A 13,561-nucleotide genomic window follows, 5' to 3' on the forward strand; every position below is an offset into this window, starting at 1 on the left:
CCCGTAAAGATTTACACCCTCGGAAACCCTGTACAGGGTCGCTATGGGTCGGAACCGACTCGACGGCACTTAACAACAACAACAACAACCTCTTTACCACTATCTGCAGATTGTTTCCCTCTGTTTATTGAGTTGTCAGAGACAACTTATGTCTAAATCCTCCATGAAATCTTTCTTGGCTATTCTATCCATACTAATTCCTTCCTGCTATAAATTCCTTTTCCAGCAGGATTCCACAATTTAATGCTCTCAAGTGATTCATGCTAGTGCCTTTATCTCCCCAACTAAGTTGTAAATTCCTACGGACAAGAGTTTTATCTTTTTTTCTATCTCCCAGAATAAATGAATATTATAGCCCTGGGCATAAAAACTCTAAGCTATTATTTATGACTCTGAAAAAAATACTTTGAATGTTTCAGATTGTTCCCCAAAGCAGTGGTCCCTAACCTATATGGAATCATGGCACGCATCTGAGTACTAGAAAATTTGGTGCCATGTTTAAGGGTATTAATATTCTCAAAAGAACATCAAGCAAGTCTGCAGTAATTGTAGTATAACTGTTGTTGTTGTTGTTGTTAAGTGACTTCAAGTCGATTCTGACTAATAGCAACCCTGTATAGGGTTTCTGAGGGGCAGCTGGTAGGTTTGAACTGCTGATCTTGTGGCTTGCAGTCCAGTGCTGATCCAACAGTGCCACACCAGAAGTTCACAGTATAACTACTACTATGGAAAACCAATGTTCACAAAGCCTAGTAACAGGATGGCAAGAATTTCCTCTCATGTACTTTGGACATATTATCAGGAGGGACCAGTCCTTGGAGAAGAGCGCCATACTTGGTAAAAGAGAAGGTCAGCAAAAAAAAGAAGAATACCTTCAACAAGTTGTATTAACACAATGGCTGCAACACTGGACTCAAAGTAATAATTTTGAGAATGGTGTAGGACCAGGCAATGCTTCATTTTGTTGTACATAGGTTCACTGTGAGTTGGAACTGAACCAATGACACTTACCAACAACAATGCATAAAAATACAAACCTCACAATGACACAGCTCAATAAATATGTACAAACTGAACATCGGAACCAGGACTAGCATGAGGCAAGCAATGAGCCTTGAAGACAATTCAAGAAGGCAAGCCTCTCAAGTGCCAGAGCACATGACTCTGAATTGTGGTCCTTCAATATCTTGCTTGCCTCACCCTAGTCCCAGTCCTGTTAAAGAACAAAAATGTCACTTTGAGGACTAAGGTGTGTCTGCCTCAGGTCATGGTATTTTCATCACCTCATATGCTATGGGAGTTATGTGAGGGGCTGCAGGTAAACAAGCTGACTGGGTTAGACATCAAATAATCCCCCCATGAAAAATAATTTCCCTTATTTTGTTGTTATTTTTGTGTACATGCACAGCAAAACACACACCAATCCAAGTTTCTACAGTGCCATTAATGACATTGGTTACATTCTGAGTTTAGCAATCATTCTCACGTTTCCTGTTAACATCAATTTACTGTTACTTAAGGATGTTATGTAATCTTTCCATTTTCTGTTGGATCCCAAATAAATAGTTCCTGAAGGAGCCTAATGTTTAAGATGGATTTTTTTGATTATTAATTAAGTTATATGACTATTTGGTTTTAAGGACAGTTCAGGGGATTTTTTTTTTTTTAAGTTTTTATTGTGATTTGAGTGAAAATTAACAGGGCAGATCATCAGTTGTACAATCAACAAACCATATACTTTGTTTCATTACAATGATTATAATCCCCACCAGGTACCATCAGTTAACAGTATTTTTCTCTATTCACTTTAGCTCTTTTTTTTTTTTTTTTTTAACACTCAAGACATATATAATCGTTTGAACCACCAAAGGACACATTCTGCAAGCCTGCCTCCTGGCCGCCAGCACTCAGTCCCTCTAATTTCATGAATCTAGAGTCCTCAGCTGCTCCCTCTTTCCATGTCCCCATCTCTGCCTCTATCTCTGGTGTCACTGCTTCTCTGGATAGGGTCCCGCATTCTGTTTTTGCTCTTCTCCCTTGATGGTCCTAGTGGGGATGTATTCTTATTTAGGGTTTAAAGGTTATTTCAGGGCAATAATTTCAGGAATTCATCCAATCTTCACGGCCCCAAGATATCTGGAGTTTCTTATAGCTTAAAATATAATTCTGCAGTTTTACCCCTTTTGATCAATATTGTTTGGACAATTTCATGGACATGTTCAGTAATACTATCTGGACTTTGCCCAGTTATTCTGACCTCAGTTTCAAATGGCAAAGGAGGCAATTATTCATGAAGAATATTAGCCACACACTTCAAATCCTTCTCCTATTTCGAACCCTGGAATCCCTCCACTCTGAGCAACCCGCCCTCTTTTCTTGACAGCACCCCATGATCTGAATACCACTCACCTCATTGGTTCTACCTGTGAGTTTGTTCCACCCAAACTCTGCCCCCTCCTGCCTCAGCTCCCATCAGCACCCTGGTTCTGTAGAGGTGCCTTTTCCCACTCTCCCGCACAGCATAGTCCCACTAGATGGCGCACTCAGGCAACAATGATCCCAGCTGTTCAGCCCATCTCTCTCATCAACAGACCCTTCAGTATGCCTTTACAACATGCCAAGAGCAGATTCATTATCAATTTATCTTTTCTCTTGAAAAAAAGTATTCGTTCAGTACAAAAATAAATATTTAAAATATGACATTGAATACATAAAAGATTGACTGCCAGTATGAAACACTCCCCAGGAATTTATCACCCAAAATGAAGTCTTTTCCAGTGTAAAGGGAGGTTGGAGAGCATATAAGAACAAGGCCACAAGGTGGGTCCCACTAAGTTAGCAGTATGCATGGGAGGCTAGGGGTGAAAGGGGCAGGGATTGGAAATGATTCTAAAGGAAGAACATCTGTGCCTTTTAAAAGAATCTGAGTCTGCAAGTGGTTTGCAAAGGACTGATAACCCATTAACATTTGGTAGTTCAAACCTACCCAGCCACTTCACAGAAAGAAATGTCTGGTGATCTATTTCCATAAAGATTGTTGTTGTTAAGAGCTATCAAGTCAGTCCTGACTCATAGCCACCTGTATAGGGGCTTCCAAGATGCAGCAGTGGATTTTAACCACTGACCTTGTAGTTCTCAGTCCAATGCTTATCCTACAGTGCCACACCAGGAGTTGTAAAGATTACAACCTAGGGAACAATTCTACTGGGTAACACAAGGGTCACCATGAGTTGGGGACCAAATTGATGGCAGTTAACAACAACATTCTAACTCAGTGACTTTAAATTCTTGCTTCATATTAGAATAGCCTAGAGGTTGTAAAAACAAAACAAATACGAATAATAAAAAAATCACTAAAGCTTTGGCAAGGAGCCCTGAAGTTGCAAAGGTTAACGGCTCTACTGTTGATGATTTGAAGCCACCAGTAGTTCTGAAGGAGTCCTGGTGTGGCACTATAGGATAAACGCAGAACTGAAAAGTTGGTTTGAACCTCAAGGTTGGTGGTTCAAACTCAACAATCACTCCTTGGAAACCCCATATACAGGGTTGCTATGAATCGGAAGGCCTTGACGGCAATTAACAACAGCGGCTCTGAAGGCAAAAGACCTGGCATTATGTACCTATAAAGATTACATATAGGAAATCCTATGAGGAGGCAGTTCTACTCTACCCATGGGGTTGCTATAAAATCAAGTGGACTGGATGACACCTAACAACAACAGTTCTTGGATTCCACCCAGGAACAAGGATATATTTAAAGATAAATTACTACCTTTCTTATTTCCCAGGCTCCAATTAGTGGTTATGAATCGGGCTGCGAACCGCAAGGTCAGCAGTTCGAAACTACCAGCTGTTCCGCAGGAGAAAGATGAGGCTCTGCTCCCGTAAAGATTTACAGCCTCAGAAACCCTGTTCAGGGTCGCTATGGGTCAAAACCGACTCAATGGCACTTAACAACAACAACAATCCCACATATCTATTGTGGAAGGACAGCCAGCATGGCTGGGTTTCCTCTATCATAGAAGTCACCCCCATAGTGATTAAAGGAGAGAAAGGGAAGCAGGCACAGGAAGGGAAGAAGAAACTCCAAACTGACAGCGTATTTTTGTTTAAGGTTTTTTAATATATGACTGAAAAATGGCTGTCTTATGCCCTCCTGTGCTGAGAGCTCTTATTCCTCTGTAATAGCATCTTTGGTCTTAGCGCATGACCCAAGATATAAGAGCGGGCCAATGATCACAGAAGACAATGAGAAAAGAACAGCTCTTTGATACAGTCTTAGTAATTCAGGATGTTGTGTGCTGGGGATGCTGACCTGCCAGGTGGGTTCCAGAAAGAGCACTGTGGACAAGGACTGAAAGGATAAAATCAGAGGTGGAGTGGAGGGGACCTGCATGGTGAGAGAGTTGAGGGGGCAGGAGATAGAATTCGGGTTGGCATAGAAAGACAAGGAAAGAGTCTAGGAGTCGGGAGTAGAATCTGGACTAGCATGGAAGGACATCAATGCAGAGGACACTGGCATGGAAGGATAGTGGGCAGTGGGGGAGTCCAGGGGAAACTCAGGAAGGAAGACTGCCCAGCTGTACCCAACACAGGTGTGTCCACAAGGTGATGAGATGTTGGGAGATCCTGCTGAGGCACTGGGCTCTGGAGTCAACCAATTCAGGCTTTCAAATGAGTTTGACTTTCTTGTAGCTCAGCTTGGAGCAGTCCACCGACAGAGCAGAGAGATGGGAAGGGCAGCAGGTTGAGATCCTGGACAAAGATGAGTGTGGCCCGTGAACTCAGCACTGAATCTTCACATCCTAGTCATACCAAGAAACAGGTAACTCCTTGCTCCAGACTCATTCATGGGGCTTGCCTGCTGCCAACTGGTAGGCTTGGATAAAGTGTTGAGAGAAGGACAGGGAAAGGGACAAGGTAAGTACAAAGCATCATAATCCCATTGTGCTGCTAGGACCACCGCCCACCTGCTGAGGATTTGAGAAGAAACCAAAACACTCTTCTCAGTAGCTGCCCCAGCTCCCAGACTGGTGGTTATTTCTAGACATGTTTGGCCAACAACTCAAAGGAAAGGATAGGGCTCCCTGCCTTGCAGCCTAGAACTTTTGGGGGTGTGTAGGAGATAGGGCTGGAAGGGACAACAGCTTCCTGATCTGAGTTTGGGGGTGGGCTCCTGCCCCTTCTACAGAGGAGGGAGCAGCATCTCCCCCACACTATCCAAAGTTCATGGGCCCTCAGCCAGACACTCAAGTCCTCAGTGGTGTTTGGGATACCCAAGGAGCTGCCTACTGTGCAGAATCATCATTGGGGAGGGCTCTGGATCAGTACAGCTCCAGGGCCTCTCAGCTGTTCTCATGGCCTGAGGTCAGGGCCACTGGAGACAACTTGTTTGCTCACTGCCCAAAACAATGCTCAAGAGTCAGGTGGGGCAAGAGTCCAGCTCACACTCCACTGGCCAGCCTGACACCTTGGTGCCAGGCCACCATCTTCCAGAGGAAGGAGAACCACCTTCTAGTGGTGCAGTGTTGAGGCCCTGCCTGTAAAAGTTTTGCCCCTGTTCAGTCACATGCCAGCCCACCCTGAAGTGGAATGGACTGTCATGGAAGCCCTCAGGTTCTGCCACCATACCCACTTGGGTTTAGAGATGACTCTTAACACACATAGTCCAATTGCCAAGACCCCTTGAACCACAGAATACTTCAATACCTTGTGCCTAGAAGGCCTGGACCAGCTCAGCCATGACTGTCTTGTACTTTACTAGGAGCTGACAGCCCTGCTGCTTAGTCAGGAAGTTGTCGTCCAGGACATCAATGCAGGTGGACACCTCCACTTTGCCCACTTTGTATGTGTTGCAGAGATGACAAAGCACGTTGCTGATGGTCCCACGCAGAATGTCCAACGTGGAGCTCAACTGGTTGTGAAGGTCCTGCTCAGTGGGGTTGAGTATCTTCTGCTTCTGTATGATTTGGCCGACAGCTGCATCAAGGTACATAATGATATGGTACAGCTGCATCACCTTATCCTTCTCTATGCCGTTGGGGTAGAAGGGTGGGAAAGTCGGAGGATACCAACTGCACAGCTTGTCCGCACTGCTTTGGAAAGGCTCTCCCTGGGCTGTGTACTGAGGAACACAGAGAAGAAGGAAATTGAGCTAGGAAGTAAGGGGTCACTGTTCTAGCCTTGCCACCCACCCTGAGCCAAGCTCTTGGGCCTCAGTTTCCAAACTTACGGCGTGAGGACCCTGTACACATCTTAGGATCATCACCATGAAAGGCAAATGAAACACTGGGCATGAATGTACTTGTTCAAGAATCAAAGCCTTACTTTGCAAGTATCCTTATTATTACTTAGTAATGAATTGTATTAGGAGTGATGCAAAGGGTCAATGCATTAGCATATTCAGCTGCTAATCGCAAGAGTGAAAGGGCGAGTCCATCCAGAGGTGCATCATAAGAGAGGTCTGGCAATCTACTTCCAAAAAAATAAAATAAAATAATACAATCATTGCAAAACCTATAGAGTACAGATCTACTCTGACACATCTGGGCTCAAAATGAGATTGTGTCAACTCAACCACAACTTGTTTTGTTGTTATTGTTTAAATTAACATGATCATATAGAGAAAGAAAGAAAACCTGGGTGCCTCACCTTCAGAGCTGTGCCACACACATTTGCACTTACACCTACCTGGGCATCTCTCTGCACCCAGATGCCTCCCGCCCACTGTCTCAACCAACAACACCTCTCTGTATATCTTCCTGCTTTTTCCCTCCTTTCTGTATCTCCATCTCTCGATCCATATGGTAGAGAAATCCCCAAATCGGAAGAGTCAGCACCCATACGTCCTCATCCTAGCTCTTTTCTGACCTAGCCTTGAGAAAGTTTATCCCAATCTGAGCTGGAGGGATCGGGGGAGAGCTGGGTGTAGTTTAACCAATCTCCCCCTTCTTTCATTTCAGCTCCAAAAAGATCCCTTCTCTGACCAGCCCAGGTCAGTAAAACTTGTACTGATATCTGCAAAATTCTGCCCACTGCTGTTATCTCAGGCCCACCCACTCTCTCCTTGGTCCCTGTGGATACGGAGGGTTAACTTACATAAAGTTTTAGGAGATGGTCAGCATTGTTGTGGAGTAGCATCAATTGATTCTTGACCTGGCTCATGACGTTGCTGGGACACGGATACGCCGTGGTGCAGGGGGCATCATCCTCACCAACGGAAATCGGGTTCCCTGCCCCATATTTCAGGTTCAGAGCAAGCAGCAGTGACAGGATTCCTGGGAGCCAGGAGAGAGGCACCATGATCAGGACAGCAGGGATGACAATTCGAGGCTCAGGATACACTGGATACGCTGAGTGTCACCTACGGCTCTGTCACCGTCTCTGTTTCCCTCTAACTCTGTCTTGATATTCCTGGGGCTTTCTACCTGCTTATATCTCCCTGTAGAACAGGAGATGCTGGTCACACTGATGGTAATCTGGATCGATGGTAACATCTGATCATCTAATCCTTCCCTGAAGAAGGTAAAAGCCCTCTGGTATCCTGGTACCACTCCCCAATCTATTGGGATATGAGATACATATCTCCCTATCTTCCCATCTCCTGAGATGGCTCAGATTCCTCACCATTGCTTCTAGTGCCTTGCCCAGAGCGACTTAAATCTCTCAATTAGGGCTTCCATTAGGTCCATGGAGAGGGTGGTCTCTTTCGCTGACATTTTTTTCTCCCCTAAATTTGCCATCTGATTCAGGTACCCCGAGTCAGTTGTCTTCCAATTTCCTATCTCCTTCATCTCTGTTCTTTCTCAAATTTGGCCAACCTCCCTAACTTGGCTTTTGTTGGTGGTGGTTGTCATTGAATCAATTCTGACTTCGGGTGATGCCTGTATGCAGAGTTGAACTACAAGCACAGAGTTGGCAATGAGTGATTTTTCAGAAGTCGATCACTGGACCTTCTTCTGCTGAGACTAAGGATGAGCAAACACTTAGCATATTCTTCTGCTAACACACAAGTTGGACGTTTGAGCCCACTCAAAGTCTCCTTGAAAGAAAGGCCTGGTGTTAACCCTTCACACCATTCATTCACTTCCCTTCTTCCTCCTCCTCTTCTTCTTCTGCAGCTTTTTATTGTGCTTTAAGTAAAAATGTGCAGAGCAAATCAGTTTTCCATTCAACAATTCATTCACATTTGGTTTTGTGATATGGATTACAATCCTCACAATTCAACAGCATTCTTTCCACTTCTTCCCTGTGTTTCCCATTTCCATTTGTCCTTCTTTCCTGACCGCTCCTGCCTTCTGAGCCTTCTCCCCTGGCAAATGCTTCCCTTTTATTTGATTGTTCTCTCTTTTATTTTTCATTATGGTTTCAAAATTTGCATGTATTTAGTCTGGTTGTTCTAACAGGAGTTGGCAGAGGAAAGATGAAGGTAGCAGGAGACACTTGTGTGATTATTCTAAGGAATGCATTCCTCCCTGGTGTTTTTGCTAACCTTATTGGCCTGTCTATGGTGTGGTGCTGCAGGTTAATGCACTGAACTGCAAGGATGGTTTGAACCACAAGTTGGGCAGTTCAAGCTCCTCAGACCCATGCTGTAAAGAGTTGCTGTGAGTCAGAACCAACTCCATGGCACTTAACAACAACAACAACAACAACATTGTTGGGCTGACAGTTGATCCATGTGGGGAGTTCAGTTCCATATTTGAAGAGCATCAAATGTCTATAGTCTTGAGTCCAAGGACTCTCTCTCTCTCTGTATTGTCTTTGAATTTAGGGCAGAGGCGATGTAGAAGGTTCTCTTTTACCTCAAACCCTGAGCTCCCTACACATGTAGAAATTGTTGAGTTAGTATATGTTCTGTTGTGCATATTTTAAACAACTATCAATAATTTCTAGGTGGACAATTGAAACCTGTATATGAGAGTAGAACTGTACTGCACAGGGTTGGCAATGACTGACTTTTCACTAGGCATTTCTTCCAAGGATACTCTGGATGGGCTCAGACTTCCAACTTTCAGTTAAAAGATGAGCACATTAGCTGTGTGCAACACCCATGCACTCCCCTTCTGCGTATGCTTTGAATTTAGGACAGAGGTTACCTGGAAGGTTTTCTTTCTTCCACCACAAGCCCTAAGCTCCTTGAGCACAAAGCCTGACACATGGAAGGCCTTATCAGACTTGACCATGTGTATGGACAGAGACAGAAAGAACATGAAGATAAGTGAACATTGAAGAGCCTCTCATGAGCTGAGTGTTGTCAGATAGTCCCTTAGCCTCCCAGGTGTCCAGTTCCCTCATCTGTAAACAGAAAACAGTAACCCAACCCACCTTCACAGAGTGGGTAGGAAGAACTAAGGATGGGTGGGAAAACACCTTGCAAATTGTAACATGCAGGGCCCACACACAGACCATGGGTGTCTGTGTCTGTTACTATATTACTAATGTTGAAAGACTCCCTGTCCTGTTGAGCCTCCCTGAAAGCCCAGATGGAGACCTGGGCTACCACCTCCACCACAATGACAGGAGAAAGAACCAGCTGAGAGGGTGGTCCTCCCTGTGCTCCTTCTCCATCATCCTGGGCTGTGGCCTTGGGTCAGAGCTGTCAGAATCCTACAAGCATAGGGACATAGTGGCCCCTTGTCGGCAACAATGCACAGATAGATGCCTGACATTCACTTGACTTTGTCCACCTCCCATGCTTGTAGGTGTGTCAGGTCCCACTACTGGAAGCAGTCCTATCTCCCTGCTCACGGGGTCTTACCAGCACCCTTGTGAAGGAGATAGACCAGCATTGATCACTATCACTCTCACAATTGTGCAGACAAGAGAGCTGAGGTCATCCGTGAGGGTCAGCTACTCATGATCACAGGATAGGATGAGGCAGGGCCAGGGCGAGGACCCGGGCACCCCAGCAATGCCAGTTTCCTTCTTCTGTGTTCTCATTGTTGGTTAGTAGGGTCACCCAGTCACTGATTCACCCAGTCCTCTGTTCTCATTGACCCACAGGAGGACAGAGACAGTCCTCACCCTCTCCTCCGGAACCAGAGAATCCTCCAGACAGGCGTGAGTACAGGAAGCTGGGGACAGAGTGATGGGTAGCCCTTTAGCTCTGATGGTTGACAGGTGGGGTCTGTTATTACTTCTTTTCTGACCTTGACATTTGTTTCAACCTTGTCTCTATGAGCTGAGGGGACATCGAGGATGGCTGGGTATGACAAGGAGTCAGAAATAGCTAGGGGTCAGACTCCAGGCCCTGTCCAGTGGCCTCTTCCCTCTCAAGCAGCTGACTGTGCTGCTCTTGGTGATTTGCATTTAGGGAAAGTCCTAGACTGGTAAAGAGTGAGAGAGGGTGACTTCAGTGTGCACACGGATCCCTGGGACTTCACCAAAAGGCCGCTCCTGTTCAGAAGGGCTGGGGGCAGACTGAGTCCCTGGGTGGTACAATAGGTTAAAATACTTGGCTGCTGACTGGAAGATTGGAGGTTTGAGTCCACTCACATGTACCTCGGAAGAAGAATCTGATGATGTACTGTAAAATCAGTCCTTGAAAACCCTATGGAATGGACAACTCAGACATTGGCTACCTAAAATGAGGGGGCAATAAAGGCACAAAGTGACTGGTTTACAAGGTTTCAAGGCGGAGTTTAGTTTAAGAGTATGGGAGGAAAGAAAGAGTCCCCACTGAATAGCTGCCATCTTGTCTAGATGAGTCTGCTGAAAAGAGATGGTGATAAGATTCATAAGATTCAATAGTGAATAATTGTTATCATGACTAATTGCAACTGTCACAAATGTAAAGGTAGAAGTTTTATAACAAAAAAAGGGGAGTGTTTAATCTTACAGTCCAGAAACAGAGGACCCTAGGACCACCAAGGAAGAAGAGCACAAGCAGAATGCGATACCTCATCTACAGCAGCAGCCATACCAGAGATAGGGACATAGAGAAGGGGAGCAGCTGAGGACTCTAGATTTATGGGAAGAGAGGGACTGAGTGATGGTGACCAGGAGACAGACTTGCAGAATGTGCCCTTTGGTGGTATAAATTATTATACATGCCTGAGTATTAAAAAAAAAAAAAAAAAAGAGCTAAAGTGAATAGAGAGAAATACTGTTAACTGATGGTACATAGAGGGGATTATAATCATGTGATAAAACAAGGTGTATGATTGGTGACTCCTAGCAGGGAAAGGAAAAAGAGAAGTGTGATCCAGTATGAGATTCTTATAATCCCAAATGAGGAAACTTTCCCCACCTTGGGGAAAGCAGAGCCAACCCTGAACCTGGGTTCTAAAGGAAATTTCTTTTGAGATCCATACCTACAGCTCCTCGGAAACCCTGTACAGGTTCACTGTTAGTTGGAATTTACAAGAACAATACATGGGGAGTTTGAGGGATAAGAGGTGGTTGATACTCCATCCAAAGTGGCACCTCTCAATTAAAGACTCCAGGCTGCCCTGTGATGGTCTTTCAAAAGTTGGTCCCTAATGTCAAATGCAGCCCAATTAAAAGCGGCCAATTCAAAGGCATGATCCAGGGGGAAGGAAATGTTAAGTCCTAGAGTAGGGAAAAAAACCAAACCAAACTCAGCGCATCAAGTTTATTCCAACTCATAGTGACCCTATATAGGGTTTCTGAGAGTGGAATTTTAATGGAAGCAGACTGTCTCATCTTTCTCCCTTGGAGCAATTGGTGGGTTTGAACCACTGGCTTCAGGGTTAGCAGCCCACAACCCCACCAGAGGGAGTGAATATGCCTAAGAAACTTCTCTTTTCCCCCTGTGTTTTAATGGTTTGTTTGCTTATATGTTTTTTTTTTCAATTGTGGCAAAAAATATATATAACAAAACATTTGCCATTTAAACATTTTTTATGTGCACAATTCGGTGACTTCACTTATGTTGTATAACAGCCATCACCACTAGCCATTTGCAAAATTTTCCATCACCCTTAACAGAAGCTTGGTGCTTCCAAAGCCAGGAGTCCCCCTTTCCTTCTCCCTCAGACTCTTAATAACCACTAATAAGCTTTGGCCTCTATACATTTGCCAAGCCTAGATATTTCGTATAAATGTAATAATTAAATATTTGTCCTTTTGTAACTAACTTATTTCACTCAGCACAAGATGTTTCATGGGATCCTGGTGTGGCACTGTAGGATAAACACTGGACTGCTAACTGCAAGGTCGGCAGTTCAAGCCCATCAGTTACTCCTCAGTAACCCTATACAGGATCACTATGAGTGGGATGGCACTTAACAACACAACAATGATGACAAGGTTATCCCTGCTGTAGTGTTTATCAGCACCGCGACAGGAGTACATTACAGACCAATTTCATCCCTGGAAATAAGGAAGATGCAATGGTAATTTTCATGTAGTGTCATCATGTGCTAAGAAAAAGATTTATGAGTTTAACTTGTATTTTTGAGTTGACATTATGGTCAGCTTATTTACAAGATGGTGCCATACATTTGGACGTGGACGTAGTTCTAGTTCTTAGCACAGGCATTCCTATCTGTAGCTATGTCTCTGGGTGGGTGGGCCACAGAGGGACAGCTGAAGTCACATTGGGGTGGGTGGGTGAGTGGGGTGAAAAGAACAAGCAGATGAGCCACCTCTGCAGACTAAGAACCAAACCACAGGCTAGGAGGAAAGTTATTCTAAGAAGCCCAGCCCAGTTCCTACCCAAATGGTCCATGAATCAAAACTGGGACAGATTCTACCTGTCAGCGGGTTTTTTCCTCCATGCTGCTCACCACCCCCAGCTCTCCAGAAGATGAGGATGCCCCACGGGAGAGGGGGGAGTTGTGGTAGCCGAGGATGAGGGACTCTTGTCCTCATCAGGTAGCTCTTGTCCTGTCTTAGGAAGGGGCCTCACATGCAGCACCCACTGTAGTGGGTTAAATGGTGACCCCAGTAGATACGATCACATCCTACCCTCAGGCACCTGTGAATGTGACTCTATATGGATAAAGTCTCTGCAGATGCAATTAGTGAAGGGTCTCGAGATGAACTCCTTCTAGGCTATCTAGTGACCTCTGTCCTTATCAGAGATGCACAGAGGAGACATGGGGACAAGAGGAGAAGGCCATAGGAAGGCAGGCAGGGATTGGAATGATGTGGCCACAGCCAAGGAACACCTGGAACCACCTGAAGCTGGAAGACGCCAGGAATGGGTTCTCCCCTGGAGCCTTCCGAGGGAGTGTTGCCTTACTGACCTCTTGGCTTCAGACTTCTCTCCTCCGGAACTGTGAGACGACAAATCTCTATTGTGTTAAGCAGCCCTGTTTATGGTCATTCATTAGGCAGCCCCAGGATGCTAATATTTGTCACCTGTATCAGATGTGTCCAAATCACCTCTAGGTGACCTGAAGCCATCCCTTCCTCTCTACTTCCCCTGCCCCAGGTCGATGTTACTTCTACCCAGGACGGTTCTAACAGCCTCTTGACTGTCTCCCTGCTATAAGGCTCATCCCTTTTTGCCTCCTCACTCCAGAAACATTCAAAAGTCCTGCTCAAACTGCTGAGAGAATAAGACCACTCTTTTGTGGAGCCCAACTCAGTT

At 45.0% G+C, this 13,561-nt stretch overlaps 1 protein-coding gene across 1 annotated transcript; it reads right to left on the reverse strand.

Annotated features, from left to right (window-relative positions):
- Positions 1–5,716: 5,716 nt before the first annotated feature.
- On the reverse strand, positions 5,717–7,302 carry LOC102827561 (leukemia inhibitory factor-like). The gene is made up of 2 exons (XM_006870499.1): positions 7,099–7,302; positions 5,717–6,124 (listed from the first exon to the last, which is right to left on the reverse strand). The coding sequence occupies exons 1-2, from the start codon at positions 7,300–7,302 to the stop codon at positions 5,717–5,719; spliced, it is 612 nt and encodes a 203-aa protein (XP_006870561.1).
- Between the last annotated feature and the right edge of the window lie 6,259 nt (positions 7,303–13,561).

The sequence above is a fragment of the Chrysochloris asiatica genome, unplaced genomic scaffold (assembly GCF_000296735.1).
Source record: "Chrysochloris asiatica unplaced genomic scaffold, ChrAsi1.0 scaffold00142, whole genome shotgun sequence".
In the NCBI taxonomy this organism is placed as follows: Eukaryota; Metazoa; Chordata; class Mammalia; order Afrosoricida; family Chrysochloridae; genus Chrysochloris; species Chrysochloris asiatica.

What these genes read in the sequence shown, in the direction of transcription:
- LOC102827561 (XM_006870499.1), bottom strand. Translation starts at nt 7,302, where the DNA reads ATGGTGCCTCTCTCCTGGCTCCCAGGAATCCTGTCACTGCTGCTTGCT. An exon ending in ACCATCTCCTAAAACTTTAT is followed by an intron (nt 6,125 to 7,098) that starts GTAAGTTAACCC and finishes TGTGTTCCTCAG; the next exon opens with TACACAGCCCAGGGAGAGCC.